This window comes from Neopsephotus bourkii, unplaced genomic scaffold, assembly GCF_033783945.1.
Source record: "Neopsephotus bourkii isolate Nb327-2 ecotype Australia unplaced genomic scaffold, CSIRO-AGI_Nbou_v1 NB_259, whole genome shotgun sequence".
Lineage (NCBI taxonomy): Eukaryota > Metazoa > Chordata > Aves > Psittaciformes > Psittacidae > Neopsephotus > Neopsephotus bourkii.
Genome location: NW_026900768.1, coordinates 98,633 through 117,896, shown reverse-complemented (window position 1 = coordinate 117,896; position 19,264 = coordinate 98,633). Strand labels below are relative to the sequence as shown.

General features: G+C 37.8%; 1 protein-coding gene across 4 annotated transcripts in view; it reads right to left on the bottom strand.

Annotated features, from left to right (window-relative positions):
* GABRA4 (gamma-aminobutyric acid type A receptor subunit alpha4) overlaps nucleotides 1–19,264 on the bottom strand; it is a 39,415-nt gene that overhangs the window by 8,731 nt on the left and 11,420 nt on the right. For all 4 annotated transcript variants that reach the window (XM_061346148.1, XM_061346144.1, XM_061346145.1 and 1 more), the window contains exons 4-8: nucleotides 18,259–18,479; nucleotides 18,074–18,156; nucleotides 16,180–16,323; nucleotides 14,634–14,786; nucleotides 11,275–11,534 (exon numbers count right to left, since the gene is read on the bottom strand). In XM_061346148.1, coding sequence (XP_061202132.1) covers nucleotides 11,275–11,534; nucleotides 14,634–14,786; nucleotides 16,180–16,323; nucleotides 18,074–18,156; nucleotides 18,259–18,479 — 861 coding nt within the window. The remainder of the gene's footprint in view (nucleotides 1–11,274; nucleotides 11,535–14,633; nucleotides 14,787–16,179; nucleotides 16,324–18,073; nucleotides 18,157–18,258; nucleotides 18,480–19,264) is intronic.

Genomic DNA, 19,264 nt, shown 5'->3' with positions numbered 1-19,264 from the left:
CAACCACAGTGCGTATTCCCTATGATAAGGCCAACCTGGAATCTGTAAAACAAACAAGTAGCATTGTTTAAAAGTCACACGCCAAGTCCTGGGGAGAATGCAGCAATGATAAAAGCGATTATCAGGCATCAGGTAACTTCATCCTTAGGACTGTAATTTAAGAACGTAAGCACAGTGAACACTGCAAGCTGTGAGAAATTCTTGTGTTGGTACAGCCCTGTAGCACTCAAGAGCATCTTTCTATAGCCTGTTAGTGTTCAGCATAACAGCTTTAAATCAGTCTCTGCAATTTTAAATTGCTTCATAGTTTTTATGATGGATACATCCTGTTGGGATGCAATTCAAAATAAGTGGTTCCTACTGCCTAAGCTAACAGACAGTAACACTTAGCACTGAAAATCCCCTTCATAAGCTTTCTGGCCACTAGGAAGCTCAGCCATCATCAACTGCTGATAAGCAGGTACACATTAAAACTAGAACCATGTATCTGCAATATAATTTCGAGGCATTCTTCTAATCCTCCACAGCACTCTTTGAAAAATAGTTCACCAGTCCTGAGATTGGATATACAGATGGTTCTGATGACCTACACCAGTCTCATCCTGCAACAGACCTTCACAGCAACATTGTGCAAGGTCCAAAGGCTGCGTTTGCACCATTTGTTTACTTAAAAGGAGAGTTCATTGCTGCAAGTCAATAGATTTTCTAGGTCCTTAGCAGATTTTTAACACAGGATAATCACTAGTGCTATCTCTCTCTGGGACAGAGGCAGTACAATATTTAAAGCAGTAACTTCTATTTTCTCAGGATAAATTCACAGCAGAATTTACAAGTCACAACACCACCATCTGGTACCAGTCTTAGTGAAAGAGAACTGATGCTTCAACATTCAGCATGCAGCTGTCAAAGCTGGAGACACATGTCCTGGGTAGGATCACAGCCTAAATTACATGCCTTTGCAGAAGGAGCCATCCAACTGTACCCAGCACTTTCAGCTCTGAGCTTTTTCTTGAACCTAGATAGCTAAGTCACACTTTAGAAAGACACAAAAAGACTTTGTCAGTGACCAGGATGGGAACATTGGTTTGGTGATAGGAGACCTCTTCTGAAATCTGCCCTGACTGTCACAGGGGTATCAAAAGAGGCCTTCCACATCTTACGCACTTTCCCACCAGGCTACTGGATATTCTACAACAAGTGGTCCTCATTCCTTGTCATAGATGCTGCAATCTACCCATTTCAATCTCTCCCTCCCACTGCAGTGCACACATAGACAAGCCAGCTCCAAAATCCATTCCTCTCCTCACTGTCCCCATATAAATTATTTAACAAGAGCAGCTTCAACAGGAACTTAACGTCCCACAGACTACCTAGTACTCTGGTTACTAATACAATTGTACAAGACAGAAGGGTCAGGACTCAAGCCTGCTCAGACTATCCCATAGGGTTTGTGGGAGGCTATATCTAATAGCCATGATGGCCATTCAGATGAAACAGCGTTAAGTATTTTTCCACCTAAGATGTGTGGCAAACACTTTGGAAGCAGCAATTCTGTTCTGTACATGCCTACCCAGGAAAATCTAGTAATCACGCTTTTTAGGTGCCTAATCACCATTTTGGATACTTAACTTCCCTGGGAAGAAAAAAAAAAAAGAAAGAAAGGAAAACACAACCAACCAACCAACCAAAAAACTCCACAGCCAACCAAACCTGAAAAGGGTAGGGTACCACAAAGCAGTTTAATAACTACACTGAACAATTTTAATTGTTTACTAGAATAATTAAGCATATAACAGAGGTGTTACTATAATGAAATGAAAAGGAAACAGTAAATAAAAATCTGTATGCTTCAATGTTGATTTTGCAAGACTAAGATTAGAGCTTTCCATGATAATACACAGGAGGGTCAGTGATGTGCTGTATGAAAGCATAGGTTTCTTAAACTGAGAGATCTCAACTAATTCGAACAAAAATTCATGCAAAAATCGGAAGGCTTAAAGCTACCGAAAGTCTGGCATTACTCAATGTTTAGCAGCAATGTGAAAATTGTTTGTGTGGTAATCTAGTAATATTTTCCTACTAAACTCTACCATAGCAGTTTTTGTCCTTACCATTCCTTCCGCAGAAAACAGTCTGCTCTTCTGGGAGGACATTAGATAGCCTGCCAAATTCGCACCATATGACATTTACCAGGGAAGTAGCATGTTGTCATCAGTGTAAATAATGCTGCTTGTCCCAAATCCCACTGAGTCACCATATTGCCGTGCTGCTAGCAAATGCACAAGTTGGAGGAGAAATCTACCATGGCTTACTATTATGCTGTACAGCCAGTCAATCAAAATCTTACTGCAACGGTACTAGAGAGCTTGTTTTGCTTTACACAGCCCTGGAATATGACCAAGTAAAAGCTCCACCTGCCAGAAAATACAGTGAATTCTAGTTCATGGCCTTAGCAGTGCAAAGAGCAATGCAGATTATTTGGAAAGAAATGAGGGGAGAGAAACTATGAGAGCCAGTGCACCATTTGTGCTGCTCTTATTGCAATCTGAATCATGCAATAGGAGGTAAGAGCAGCACTACATTATATGTTCTACTATTTAACATTTTATTGGTGACATGGACAGTGGGGTTGAGTGCGCCTGCAGCAAGTTTGTCAAAGACACCAAGCTATGTGGTGCTGTCGACATGCTGGAGGGAAGGGATGCCATCTAGAAGGACCTTGACATATTTGAGAGGTGGGCCAATGCCAACCTCATGAAGATTAACAAGGCCAAGTGCAAGGTCCTACACCTGGGTCGGGGCAATCCCAATCACAGATACAGGCTAGACAGAGAATGGATTGAGAATAGCCCTGAGGAGAAGGACCTGGGGGTATTGGTCAATGAGAAACTGAACATGAGCCAGCTTCAGTGTGCACTCGCAGCCAAGAAAGCCAACCGTATCCTGGGCTGCATCAAAAGAAGCGTGACCAGCAGGTGGAAGGAGGTGTTCCTGCCTCTCTACTCTGCTTTCGTGAGACTCCACTTGGAATACTGTGTGCAGTTCAAGGGCTCCAAGCATATCAAGGACTTGGACCTCTTGAAGCAAATCCAGAGCAGGGCCACAAAGATGCCAGAGGGCTGGAGCATCTCTCCCATGAAGACAGGCTGGGAGAGATGGGCTTGGTCAGCCTGGAGAAGAGAAAGCTCTGGGGAGACCTTAGAGCAGCTTCCAGTGCCTAAAGGGGACCTACAGGAAATCTGGAGAGGGACTTTTTACAAGGGCATGTAATGACAGGAGAAGGGGGAATGGCTTTAGGCTGAAAGAGGGTAGATATAGGTTGAAGGTGCTAAGGCACTGGAACAGATTGTGCAGAGAAGCTGTGGTTGCCCCACCCTTGGAAGTGTTCCCAGGTTGGATAGGGATCTATGTGGTCTAGTAGGTGTCACTGCCCACGGCAGGGGGATTGGAACTAGGTGATCTTTAAGGCCCCTTCCAACCAAATAACATTCTATGATTCTCCAACAGACCTAAAAGTATATGACATGAAAGACAAGTGAATTCAAGGTTATTAAAGAGACATAATTAGAAGAACCATTTTTCGAAAATTAGATGCCAAATAAGCCTAGCCACCTGTATGATGCTTAAGAGCCATATATTTGTATGGTTACTGGTGTGCACAATTCTTGGAGATTTATTTATATCATGACAACAATGAAAGAGCTGAAAGCAACACTGGGAGAATAAATCTATTAGGAGAGGTCATGTGATAATCAGCTGTCGAGGTGCTCTATTTTAACATCTATGGAAGGAAGAACAGCTGATCAGGGACCAAACCCCTTCATTATTTTCTATATCTTTCAGTTTTTGGTGACCTTAAAGCTGTAGTTAAATTTGCTTCAGTGGTTTGCTGAAAATGCCTTGAACACTCATTGCCTCATAGATTTTCCCAAGCCCCTCAACATTTATGTCTTCTGACTCCAATCTTCCCAGTGTAAAAATGAAATCAGCTAGAAATCTCACACACAGCTGTGAAACTCAATTGCAATTTGGTGTCATTGGGTTCACTAGTACTGAAAACTGCATGGAGGGGAAACAAAACTGAAATCTGAATATAAATACAGAAGAAGGTTTAAGCAGAAAATACGGAGCCTCGTACTCAAAGGCATCATTTCATACTAATGATCACTGAGAAAACTATAAAATCCCTGACAATGAAAACTGTCAGGGATGCTGAGCAATCTGAAAATCTTACCCCTGTCACCATTCAGATTTGTTCTGAAGTGGTGTTTCTGAAATGCTGCCACATATGTTTTGAGTCCTTAACATCTGCGTCTTAAAATAAATAAAAATAAAAATAAATAATGAGATCAATAGCCCTATCTTAAACCTTGCTACTGACATTGGTATGAAAATAACACGAACATGTATTGTTTATTCTAAGGACAAAACCATAAGGAATACATTTTTTGGGAGCATGGTGGAGGTTTTTTTCCAGTAGACCAGCACAACAGCACAGGATGGCATTTAAGCATATATTTAGAATTAAAGACAATACAATTTAGTATTTTCTAGAATAACCACTTGGAAGATTGACATTACTGAGCTTTGGTCTCCAAAAAAGAGTCTTATCCTAGTACAATTTAAATTAAGTCTTCCCACAACTATAGTAAACACTGTCATCTATTTGAGCATCAGATGAATAACAGCTAAGCATACCCCTCATATTCCCTTGCCTACTATTGTGGTGGTTCATTATAATACTTATAGAAAATGAAAGAGTGAGCAATTCCCACATTTCCTAGCAAGGGTTGGAGGAAATATCAGGATTTTTTGTTTAGTTATAAATCAGGTGTTGAAAATAAACTTCTGGGGTTTTATGCATATTAAAAAAACCCAACAAAAAAACCAGCACCTCAACAGACAAACAGAATTATCCCAAACAAAAAGCATTTCCATTTTCTTGTATCAATAAGAAAAAAAACCCTCATTCCCCAACTTTGAACTGCAACACTTTCGTTTATTTTATCAACAGTCAGCCGTTTTCTGCCTTCATCATAACTGAATTCTGGAATTCAATGTATTTTACAACATGGTTGAGTCAGAATCTAATCCCAAACCTAATACTACATTGCATACTTCCAGTAATTACTCTGCTCACTTTGCAGTAGGCAAATGTTTCTACTTCCAGTGTAAATTTATTCCACAACTCAGCCATGTTAAAGGTAGAGCAATATCGGGTTCTCGGAAAGAGACCAATTTTTTTAATATAGCACTTTAATTTGTGCTATTTAGAAAGACATACAATGTGAAATATTAAGAAAACCACTGTAAATTGTACACCACACATTTATGCCTCAATTGTATTGTTTGAGCACATATTTAGCTTTATACACTGTGAGTAGTGTCACTTGTTGGGTGGGACTGCCTAAGTCTAGAGAACTAAGTTAAAAAAACCAACAACAACAAAAAAGAAACAATCAGAAGGAAAAAAAAAATGGGGGATGGGGAGGAAACACAACACAAAACATTGTACCTGGGCATTATAGTTAATAAGATATTTTAAGAACTAGTTTGTATTTATTCTATCTTCAGGTATCCAAACATTCAAACTAAGTCACTGCTACCTTACCCTAGGTAGTTATTAGCTCCCATCTTTCAAATAGCATCGGTATGAAATGTGCTAGTTGTTTATGACCTTCATCCACTCCCATCCTACCTAACATGATGCTAGCATATTACGACAGTAAATAATTGATAGCAAAAATGTTGACTAACAGAAAAAGAGTGACAGAAAATTGTTTACATGTCAAAGAAATTATTCATATGGCACAGCAGTTTCCCTTTGTAGGGTCCTGTCCTTACATCTGCATGAACTCTATAAGCATTTCTTGAACCTGAAGTCTTTCATTAGAATCTGAGTTTTAAATGTCACTGCCCTTAAAAAACCTGAACCAGAACACCCAAGGCAGTGACAAACCAGTGAAGCAGCAAAAAAATGATTATTATATTTAAAAACTGAAATTCTGTTCCAACAGCAAAACTGCTCGAGTCACACACAGAGGAGGTAGGCTATGCATCCATATAAGTTCAGTAAGTGGACCATCACCTTGTGGTCCAAGTACCACCATTAAGATCTAGCTGCTCTTCAGGTAACTCCCTCCACATATAAGGGAAGAGGGCTTAGCTCCACTTCTCTATTTGCTGAGACAGAGAAAGCTATTGTTTTACTAGTCCAAGGTAGAAGCAAAGAAAAAAAAGTGGTACTGCTCCAGATCTGCTACATTTATGCACCTCTCCATTACAGACTATGTCTACATAGTCAAAAAGAAGTTTTGGTTCAAAGGTTAACATTTCCACTTTCACTTACAGTCTAAGCCTTAGAAACAAGAGTGCATCTGCTGCTGTTTCAGCACTGATCAACTCTGGGGAGTAAGAACAACAACAACAACAACAAAAAAAAAGCTCAGCATACCCATGCACTAAGAGAAGTATCCAGCCTATAGCCCCTGAACTGTACCCAGCCCATAAGAGCTATTTATTCAGCTGAACCCTTACTCTGGAAGTCAGGAGATGAGGCAGAGAACTGGGCATGAGCTAGATTAATTGATCCAGACAAATTATTCTAGACATCTGCTCACAAAAAGCTGCCAAAGGATCCCCACTTTCCTCCCACACCCCATCACATCACTTCAGCTCTGTCCATCGTATGACCACAAAGCAAGCAACATAAAATACACCTTGACTACATATAAAAGCATATATGCACGTTGCGCACATGAAAATGTTTCTTGTAAACTTGCCAGGTACATGATAATCACATGTCATCCTACTAAGGAGAGGAGTGCACGCCTACATGGCAGTGAAGTTTGACCCTTTAGTTCCTCCATTAGATTGCTATGTGGCTTACTCAAGACGTGACACTTAACTATCTTCAGAAAACAGAAGAGAAATTTGAGAGTTACAATCTACTTCTGACTGAGTTTAATGAAATTATTCCATTCAAAAGGGTCTTCTGAGTCTGAACTGTTTTTTTCCAAGTTTCACACTCTTTTAACAAACAGCTGAGGTTGAAGCTCATGTTAACAGTGTTTAGGAGCCTGTTTTTTGAAGACTACCTTTCAGTAGCATTCTTCATCTCCAAAACAGGGTAGGTATTAACTGTATCCCAGATGAAACCAGGACATCTTTAAAAATAAACTTCATAGGAATACAGTGAGAAGGAAATAGTGCAGAAGCATAAAAATAGACTCAGAAGTCCAATAACAAACTATAAATCATTCATTTCCATCACACACTGACTTGCACAACATTTCTGCTCTTACTAAAGAAAGTAGTTCGGAACATTAGGGTCAGGCTCACAGAATCACTAGGGTGGAAGGGAGATCTGGAGATCAACTAGTCCAACCCCCCTGCTAAGGCAGGGCCACCTAGAGCAGGTTACACAGGAACGTGTCCAGAAGGCTGTTGAATGTCTCCAGAGAGGGAGACTCCACAACCTCCCTGGGCAGCCTGTTCCAGTGCTCTGACACCCTCAATGTAAAGAAATTCCTTCTAACCTGAAATCATTTTAACTTGTTCCAAAGACAACAAAATCACACGAGACCATGGTGTAAGTCATCTGTCTTGGCTTAGACATACTCCAGTATGGTCTTACTGTGCGTGACAGAAGGGATGAGTGAGTCTGTCCAAGTTCCTTGTGAACTCAAGGCAGACCTAAAGCAAGCTTGGACCCTACTCATAGGATGTCTACCGCAGAACTGCACTTTTTATGGTGACACGGTAAGTTTGTAGCAGAAAGTTACAGGCAACAAGAAGAAAGTTGAAATGAGGCAGGGAGCGGAGAAGGGTAAAAAGGTGCTGCATAAGACCATGGCTAAAACCAAATCAAGTGATAGAGGAGGACACCTGCATCTGCAGGCACTACTGGCTCACTCCTGCCACCCCCAACCCACTAATTTTTTGTTGGAGTTAATACAGTTCAGATTACTTAGCTATCCTCCAAAATTCTTTTAATGCTTACTGTAATCAATACATTGGTCCATCATCCACCATAAGGTTTCAAAAAAATTAAATACAATTACACAAATGAATAACCTAGAAAAGAATATAGTCCACATTTGCTACAGTAAAGATGTACTGGCTGTGGTGAATATACGATATGAATACATCCCAAATCATTTGATCATAACAAGAAGAGTTGCCTTTGATCCCAGACATCTGGAAAAGTGCTCCTGATCAAAAAGAAACCACCACCACACCACCAAGAATTCTAATTAGCATGAATAATATATGAACTGATTCAGTATAGGAAACCCACTTTAATTCTATGGTCAGAAACCAGTCACATACATGTTAAAAAAGGACTTCCAATTACATGCAATTTATCTTTATTTTACCAAAATGTACTATTAATATACTTAATTTCTAGTACTATTGAATAGTAAAATCCCTATGTCCTACAGGAAATCTCGTTTCACAGACCAACTTACTCCATCCCAGAAGCCTTCTAGGACAATCCAACCATGTTACCTGAGGTAAAAAATAAATAAAATTTAAAAGCTAGTGCATGTAACCACCCAGTGAATAATGCAGGAACAACAGCCCACAAAATTAAGGCCTTTAAAAGTATACTTTCACCTTGTTTGGTTTCCTTAACAGCCTCAACTGCTCTGGATGTTTTCTGTTTTCAGGGCACCTACACAGATGGGACCTCAACCGTGAAAAGCCAGTGCAACCTTCTGTATGCCAGTTCAAGGTGGGCAAAAGTACAGGACTATGAGGTGTAAGAGAGGGAAGTCTCCCTTTCCAATTTTAGAAGATCCAAAGCAAGTTGCAAATGGTGAGATACGCACTAGGAAAAAAAAAGTATGGTCTAGGTGTTTGGTCATCTTTTTTCCCAATTTACACACATTTCCCTCATGGGCTAAGTAAAAATTTTGAATTTTGGAATACTGACAAATTTACCAGACTAGTCGAACTCTCTCTGAAGTTTCAAGTTTAATATAAAACTTTCCCTTGAGCTCTGGCAATTGTATTGCTAACAACAGAGTTGCTAATGCAATAGTGGCAATGTACTACAGACTGTTTTTTAAACATAAAGTGGGTTAAGATTTCAAAACCTATCATTTAGCTATGGAGATGAAACTTGTAAGAAACAATGCTCACAGATTACATGCTACAGGCAGGCTATTGTTCTACATTCTTTGCACCACAAACTCACAGGAAAAATGAGATTCTGTTAGCTCTGGTAAATCAGCACAGATTAGACAGTATGGGGGGGGGGGGGGGGAAGTCAGATCCATAATAAGGCATAAGAAAATTCTAGATTAGTCTTTCATAAGCAAAACTAAACATTTTAAGGAAAGGATATATTATACATTAGGTTGGAAAGCAGAGTCTAACACCCATATAAGCTTCTAGCAAATTAAAACAAATTAGCTTCTGTTCTGTGCAGCAGGAGACCGGAACAGAAGTTATCCTCTACTTATGCAAAGAACTGCATGGTAGGTAAGTTATTATAACAGTATCCGTGTTCTCACCATGTACTCCTGTCCTGGAAGAGCAAAGACTCAAGTCTTAGCATAGGCATAAGTGCAGAAAAAGCTGTTAAAATACCCCAACAAACAAACCAGAACAAACCAACCAGCAAACACACACAAGCGCTCAACGTACAATCAACATTATTACTCACTCACATGCTCATAACATTAATGTGTAACCCTTTAAAAAGTAGATTTCTCCTTGAGGGCTTTCAAAATCCCCAAATCTGTAAGCACATGACCACTTTTATCACAGAATAATTAATTAAGCAGTGGAATGGAACTATTCACTTCACATTTTACCAAGCTCTCAATCTGGATGTATTCTGTTGTTGCTGCTGTTAAAAAAAAATAAAGGGGGGGGAGGGTAGGGGAAGAAATACAAAGAAGAGTTTTTCCAAAACATGTGTACAAGTGGCTAAGCATGATACAAGACTGACACAGCAATTCTGACCATGAACCAAACCAATTTTGTTAAGCCCCCATAGTTGCTACCTGAGAAATCTACTATTTTTAAATTTTTGTTTTACTCAAATCTTGCAAAGAAACCTAGGATGAAACTGTTCTTGTGCAATTTATATTCCTATGGACTCAAGTGAAACCTGGCTATCACCAAAAGCAGTAGTTATTAACCCTCCTCAGGAGTGCATGAGATACTAAACTGCATGCTGTACAATTAAGAAGCTTAACACAAACTAATGGCACTAGTATCTTTTTGTACACAGCCAACTCCACACCACCATAAACATACTTTTTCTTGTTCCCAGAGTGATGAGTAACACACTCTTCAGGAGCACATCTATGTGTTTAAGCAGAAATGGGAGCTAACAGAATAACACAGCCAGGAGATTGAAAGCAGTATCACTCTATGGTAGGACAGCAAAGAAGAGAAAGAAAAATGGAAGTGGGAGGACAGCAGCTGAGCAGCAATAGCAAATGGAAGGGGTGGGAAGGCAAAAAAAAAAAAAAAAAAATAGCAGATGAATAGGAAAAGAGACAAATGAGATATGAAAGAGACAAAAGACAAAATTACCAAGAGTCAGTCTAGAACAGCAGTTCTTAAATTATGGCTCAGCCAAAGGAAACTACAAAGTCAGCCTGACAGGAAGAGTGAATTACATTGCTGCTGTCAGCATCTTACTTCTTGAGTGGTGTTGCCAGAAGTCAGCCATGGCTACGAATTACTGGCCTACCACATGTCAGTGCAGGTGCTGCAGTGACTTTGTTAGCTAGGTGTCTCATGAAGAAAGAAAACTCTGAATATACAATACACGCAATGAAAGGAGAACTGTGATATCTAAGGAAGTGCACCAAGGTATTACTGTACTGCCTTAGCCTATTAGCTTAGCCTGTTAGCCTTATAGCCCATAAGATATCATGCTTTCCTTACAATATGCAATACCTTGGTCTGTATAATCAATCCAATCAGAATCAATGTGCAAAAGGGAAAGAAAGTTTTCTAAAGATGCCCATCCTAACTGACCTTTGCCAAAACACAACTAAATAACAGAAGAGACTGCAAGTATGGATGGACACAACTTTCTTCTCTCCTGAGTTAATCTAATAATGCAAGTAAAAATTAAGTCATGTTTTACAAGCTTTCATCATTTAATACAGTGTAGCATTAGCCTTCCATTAGGCTGACTTACTGCATCACTAGCTCAGAGGGAACCTTAGAAGGAAGTTAAAGGCCTTTTTTTACCAAGAAACTGTACCAGAAAGATAAACAAGTTAACACAGGCTGAAAACCTACCATGAGTGTCTCTTCTGTACTTCTTTTTCTTTGTAGTGGAGCAACTGGAAATTCAAGAAGGGATTTTACTGTCTTCCTTTTGGCTTTTTCCATTTGAATATTAGTAAAATAGTTGACAGCAGCAAACTCAATAAGAGCAGAGAACACAAAGGCAAAGCAGACTGCTATGAACCAGTCCATGGCAGTAGCATAGGATACTTTTGGCAGTGAATGTCTTGCACTGATGCTCAGTGTCGTCATTGTCAACACCGTAGTTATTCCTTCAAAGAAATAAAGCAAAAGCATTGCTGAATATGAGTAAGACAAAGTGAGAATAGGCAAGCAACTTCAAACACTTTTAAATCACTCAGAAATCTCTCTGCTGCTTATGAATAGTTCATTAGATTTAAGTCATGGCAATAATCATATATCTATAAGCAGCTATGCATACAAAACAGTTAACCAGATTTTTAAAGGAGGCATGGAAATCCGTGACATCAGCAGATTATCTACAGTTCAAATGAAGAAAACATGGAAGCCTTCATTTCACATTCTTTTTGTGTCAAGTTTGGTATAATTTTTTAAGTTATTTTATCTCTGAAGTTATTTTATAAACATCTGAACATAATTTCTTAAATAATGTCTGTGCTCCTCAGACTGCAGCAAAACTATGATTTTTCCTGTAATGGGCTCAGAATGCCACCTATTAGTCTGTGTCTGTTCCTCTGATCTCATTTATAATCTAGGTGCCATTAAGTCATGGCAAATTATTTTGGTGCTAAGGAAAGCTAGAATGTTATGTTAGTAACTCTGTTAATTAAGAAAATATCACCCTATTTTTTAAACCCTTCTGCTACTACTCAACCAATAAAATTTAATTAGAATTTATTCTTCCAAAAAGAACAACTTTTTAATTAAAGTATACAGGCATGAATACCGAACTCAAAATATGCCCACTTCATGGGAATACTTCAAGTGCAAATACATGCTGTATAAAACCAAGGTATGGGGTGGGAATTTTTTTCCTTTTTCATCCAAATTATCCCATATCATGCAAACTCAATACCAAGAATATAGCAAACACTGCATAAGTCCTACCATGATAATGGCAAGAAAGACTGACTACAAATGGAGATGTCTTTACTCTTATGAAAAGAATACTGTATCCATTTTAATTCAAGATGAAATGCATATGCTCAGAAGAATTAAAAATAATTAAGAGCATGGTTTCCAACAGGATCTTCACATGCCCTATTCCTTAAAGCAGTGGTATTGCATATGGGTAATCTAATATGAAAATGTTTCACCTAGACACTGCCATACAGAGAACTGGACACAAAAAACCCCAGTCCTTCCTACTGAAGAATTAAAAAAAAAAGGAAAAAGTAATAGCGAGTTTGTGAAAGCACAAAGAATAACTCAGAGCAAACTCAGCAGGATAAAAACACAGATGCAAGCTCACAAAACCTTCTTCAGTGGGAAGGTGTTGAAAAACACATCACTAAAAATATTTAAGTCTGAGTTAAAAAAAAAAAAATGGAAAGTTATTTTTTTCCTGGAAGAGACCCATTCCTGATTAGCCCTATCCTTACTCCTCCTACCTTTGTCCACTAAGCAAAGAGCTTGTCTGAATAGTTTTTTTTAAAGACATTTGTTTAATAGATGTAATATGATGAAGTGACTTGAATGGACAACCATTCTCCAAACAGAAGGAGAAGCAGGCAGGCCATAACAGTTATCACAATTTATTGCCATAGTCTTTATCAGTCGATGATTAAATCATTCTTCTGGGAGACTTCGAGCTGCCACTCCAGTTGCTCTTTAATACATGCCACAGGGTTTTACAGGGTAGGAAATCAAGTTCTGGTAAAAAAAAAAATACTACATATACATATGAACTGCAAATATTCAGAGCGAAATACTTGCAAGCTTCTGCAGTGTCCAATGGAAAGATCTTTTTCTGGATAGCCTCTTCTCACAGTTCCACTAGAAAGCTGGTACTATAGCAGGAGTTCTGGCTTCATTTCTACCTCTTGCCTATATTTTCTTCTAAGAAAACCTTTAGAAAACAAGGTCCCTGTTGGAATTTATCAGAAAACTCAATAGATACTTTTTAGCCACACTTTAAAGCCATTGGCTTCCAAAGGCATTTTAGAGAATTATCTGTAACTTAGTGGATGTCCAAACATTATTATTTGCTTCAGTGTGAAATATGGATATAATGATACATATTACATCTATTGCTCTATAATTTGTACATTTTCAATTATCACATTCTGTCTGTAAATACAGATGCTACCTTTCCAGTTCATTGTAATACTCCCTTCAAAAAAAGTTTCATTATTCAACATCCCTTCAAGGGCATGTGAAGTGATATACTACTTTGACTAATGTAATGCTTGAGTTCTGAGCTAGTATGGTTCTTATTAGGTTTGCAGGTTATTTCTCCTGTAACCAATCATTAAACTTGTTAATTTGTGATACTGAGCAGTGTTCTGACTCCACTTATGTTGTTTGAGCTGGCTGTCACGTAGAAACATTAATTCCCATCACTCCTGCCAGCATCTATCTATCTATAGAAAGGCTTTTTGTAGAACATTTTCTTCCTGATTAGTCCTACTTTAGACTACAGTACATTATAAAGTCAAGACATTGCTCTATAAAGACTCCTTTTAAAAATGTTTTTATCCTACTTCATTGTTAGGAATTGTATTTCCATTTAATGTCTTCTGCTTTGTCTTCCATCGAAGCTTTTTTGTTTTCATTTTCAGAGTCACTGTACCATCTCATTCAAGCTGTATTTTGATGAAGGCAATTTTAATATCTTGCTATCATTTTGCTTTTTCAATTCATTTTCATAATGGCAATGGCAGAAAGGAGAGAAAAGCATTAAACATGAAATTACAGGAACAGGATCTAAGACTTACTGATAGCAAACTTTCACTAATGACACAGATATAAGAAGACATTGATACCTCTCACACACTCCCAATCAAATTGTTTCAAAATAAGTAATTACACTACTGTCCACTAAAGGATAAAATTGTTCTGGATGTGGATTAAGGACTTGACTGTATTACTCGGGTCTTCCCAGTTTTCTGGGATTCTACCCAAGCAGGTAGAATCTCTCCAGATACATAGCCATTTGCCACAGGCAACCATGACACCGTTCAGGTTATACATTCCAAGTTTCTCTTCAAATTCCAGTGATTCACAGAGGAGCATTCTTCATACATTGACAGCAAAAATTTCTCTGAATTTATATGATTCCCTTGTTTCTGCACTAGTATGAAGGCAATATACCCCAATGCGCTAAAAAGGCCTATTCTAGTGTAAGTCAATAAAGCAGTACAAGAAAAAAGAAAAAAAGAAATAATTACCAAACACAGTTCTAGCTGGAACAGATTCCTTATTTATCCAAAACGAAACTTGAGAAAGGATCACGGTCATAATACATGGGATATAGGTCTGAATCATAAAATAACCCATTTTTCGTCTGAGGTGGAAGTAAACTGTCATAACAACATATTCACCTAGAAAAAATAGATAAGTAAAAGAAAATATTTTTCTGACTGTGCAAAAAATCTGCGTTCAGAATAAGTGTTTCCCATTATCAACTAGTATTGTTTCACTTGATGCTATTCATAACATGTATAGAAAGATATGTTCCTTAAAGTCAAGAATGAAAGTTTTAAACAAATATCCTGGAAGTAGTAGATCCTAACAGTGGCATTCAGACGTTGATATCCAAAATACTATAAACGTACAGCTAATATTGGATTACATTTTATAGTATTAGCATGATTTTAAAAATTCCCTTAGCAGCTGTGTATGAAAAGAGCCCAAAGACACAAGCTACCTACCCACCATAGTATCCCTAACATTGTGGTACCTATCTGCCAAATAAACAACAACAATGATACACATTAAATGTTATGGAAGCATTTCAGCTTTTTACTAGTTTTATATGTCAGCATCACTATGATAATGAAACACATGCAAAAATCACTAATAAGAATTAAAAATACTGTAACTTTATCTAAAATGTTAACATTCATATTAAACAAAAAAATAATTGCTGATTCACCATAAACTGAGCAAACTGTCTAAATAAAGCACTACAGAATGAGAATTTTGGGAATAGTAAGGAAATTCTGTTGTTAACTCATCATAATCAATATGCTTAGAAGTAAACTGCTAGTGTATTGCAAAATGCTTTTTTATCTTTGAGAAAAACATCCATAGAGCAATACATCGAATATATTTGTTTTCTCTGCTTCATTTTGACTACCTCACAACACGCAAACTTGCTGATGCTTAGTAAATTATTCCAAATTTTAAAAACATTTTGGGAATATGCTTGTTTATCGCCATACTGCTCATCAGTGATACTTCGCTCATTTCAGATGCCTGTAGTTGCCATTTGCTTTACTTCTTACAGCACAAATCAGCAGAAGTATCTATATTGTGACTAATGCATTTTTGCCTATCCTTATCTGACTAGAGGGTTTTTATGGCTTTAATAACCCATTCTGTATGCTGTACTTCTATCTCGAGCTGTTTGCACCACCAAACAAAGGAAGTCTTTTGCACATAATGTGGATACAGTAGTGAGAAATTACTTCCTCACCCAGGCATCCTCTTGACTCTTCAAACTGCATTTTAAGCAGTGATTAAACGCTTATTTTGTCTCTTAGAGTAATGATCTCATTTTTAGCTTTCTGAAAGACCATAGCAATCTACTGTAATGAATCTGCAAATGTAAATCTGAAGGACAGAAACCTAATTCAGATTTCTGTCCTCAGCCCTTCATATATACCCTCTGACATTTGGTAGAACACCTTACAAGAAGGAAAGAAAGAGACTTTGGGCGATGTTACAGGGTTAGTTTTACCTCAAGTTGATTTTTACTGATGAGATTCCTACCTGTAATAGATTTAATGGTTTCAGTGGATACCGTATGCCCAAGAAGGTCATACTGTACTAAACTGGAAGACTCCTCAGGAACTTCCACTGACTTCTCAGGTCCTTTTGTCCAGGTATAAATCATTTCACTCTTTGGATAAGCATCTACAACACAGCATCAGTTTGTGTAAATAGGAAACTTCTCACACCTTACAAAAAGCCCAATCCAAACCTACTGAAACAGTAAGACTCTCACTAACAACTTCAGAAGATACCCTTCATATTAAGTTAGCCCCAAAAGCCACCCTCAGAGGAGAATAAATAGCAGCTAAAGTCATATGTCAAGTGTCACACACAAATTCACTGTGAATGCAAAGTCTAAACATGATTTCTTTATGGATTAGCCCTTATCGGGCATGTAAAGTTTATCGTTAAATTACTTTGAAATTTTTATCATTAAAATATACTAATTTATAAATAGAATATATATAAGGAGGATACATTTTGGAGACCAGGTGCACATTTCTTTACAGAAAAGAATGATTATACTAAAAACTATAGTATAATATATTCTAAAAAATACAGTATACTAAAAACTTCAATATTTTAAACTTGTGTTTAAAATATTTGCCAGAACCGGAAGTCAGTACAAAAACCACAACAGCCCAAAAATAAGCACAGCCAAAGAAACATTTTACATTTAATACAAAAGACATAACTTAGGGCTAGCATTCAATCCGTACACAGCCCAAACTCCTGTTACAATTAAATTAAATCAGTCTTGCATTTGAAATGGCTACATCTTATTTCAAGTTTCACTGAGGAAAATTATCAGGTTAGCGTCAAGCACAATTTCTGCTGGCTCGTGATTCTGCCTTAAGAAATATGCCTGTGGAGAAGCCCTCGCTCCTGAAGCTCCAGTATAAAACAGCTGATACCAAGCCAGATCTGGCAGTGCCTGGTCTCCAGTCTCACCATAAAAGGGATGACAAACCTTATCAGAGCAGTGTCTTTAAAACCCCCTTTTGATTGACTACCCAGCTGTGTAAGCTAAATTTATGCTAAGGAAATACTATGAGGAGCTTCCAGCCATTTCTAACCTCACCACTCTGGGGTCAAAGAAAACAGACTAATATCTAGGCACTGACCATGTAAAGCAGAGGTCCGTGACTGAAGAGGCTTAGAAGAGTGACCAGATAGTTAATCTAGTGCACTAACCATCCCCAGGCAGTCTCAGAGGTCTCTGCTGTGAATTCAAATTGAGGAATCATAACTACCTCGGTTGTTAAGCAGTATGTCGCAAAATGTTCCTGCTAGTCAAACTTTGGAGATTATCATAGAATCATAGAATAGTTAGGGCTGGAAAGGACCTTAAGATCATCAAGTTCCAACCCCCTGCACTAAGGTTCTTCTAATCAGTCTAAAAGTTATCTAGTCTAAACTTGCCATGCAGAATCCTGTTACAGGCCATGAGTAAAGATCAGATCTCTGCACATAACCTACATATCTACCATAGGATGTCAATGCGCCTGCACTAACTGCAGAGAAAATCAAATAACCTCCTTCCCTAGGTGCCTTTCACCTGACTGTTGTAAATTGAGATGGATCCACCCTCATTTTCTTCTCCAGAAATCTCACACTTCACTGAATATCTCCCTAAGAACCAAGAACAACTAGGTATTTCAAGCAGCTGTGTAGCCAGAATAGTGGGGTAGTAGCTGAATCACTGCCCAGTTTTCAGTTCTCTGCCTGGATTTAATTTTTGAGGCCTTAAATAAAATTCCCAAGGAAGTTAACAGGAGTTTTGTCTGCATAAGGATTGTGTATCAATATTCAGAAAGTTTAGTAATTGCTCAAAATCTACTTCTACTATTTAAATTCTGTAGTTACAAGAAATTTCATAATTGCAACTTACAACTCCCAAATTTGAGAGGACAAGCATGACCATCCATGGGAAAATCCACTAATCTCATGGGACACTCTGCACTTATTGTAAGCCTATAATGGAACAAATTAAATAGTCTCTGGTTGCCATTTTGTCTGGGCATCATAACTTTTGCATACAATAATTGTAAGAAGCCAAACAAAGTGATGAAATACCTCATTGTGTATAGGATGGTGCCATTTCTCATTATTCTGAAGAGTTTATTTGGGGCTGTCATATTATGTGCAACAGACTTTTTCCCATTCCTGAAGAAAGTGTCAGGAGTCCACACCTTTGAAACCATCAAGTTGTTAAGTCTTAAAATTTCAATAGGGCCATCATATTTTAACCTTTTGTCTACCCATGTCTGACGGAAGAAGACATCCATTGTATATTCCTGTATTAAATTTGCAGAAAAACAAAGATCACATTTTCTTGTGTTTCCTGGAAATAAAGAAATCCCTCAGAAGCAAAGAAATCAGTAGTAAAGAAAATGCTAAGTCCACGATACAAACATTTACAGCAATTAAGGTGGGTTATGTACTTCTTAATAGCTTAATTTTCCACATTAGTCATATCAATAAATTGCTACACATATTTAATCATTAGGGAATAATTTATCTAATTAGATTGCAGGAAGAGGACAACTAGATTTGTAGTCAAGCATATAACCAGAAACAAAATGATGTCTGACAATAAGTGTCAATAAATTCTTAAAGAAAAGGCATCCATGGATTTTCTGCTGCTGGCTAAATTAAAAATACCATGACAAACAATTACTTCCATTTTAAATTTAGGAAAGACAATTTAATTTCAACTCATGGAAAGTAAGCTTTTAACTGAGGAAAGCTAAATATTTCCTTTGCCATACTCACAAAACATGGATAATAAATCATATCTAGAATCATAGAATAGTTAGGGTTGGAAAGGACCTTCTTACATATATACACATTTGGTTTTAACTACATAAGTATCCCAGTAAATTCCTCAGAAAAGCTCCAAAGAAAACATGCAAACAACTACAGAACTGCAGACACAGGCACATCATGGGAAATATACGTGAATGAATGGACAAAGGAATGCATTTCTCACCTTGGGAAGCTAAAGCATGTCACACAAAAAAAGTCATCATGTGGCATAGAAAAACCTTTAACTCCTTTCTAACTTACAGCTGTGATTTTG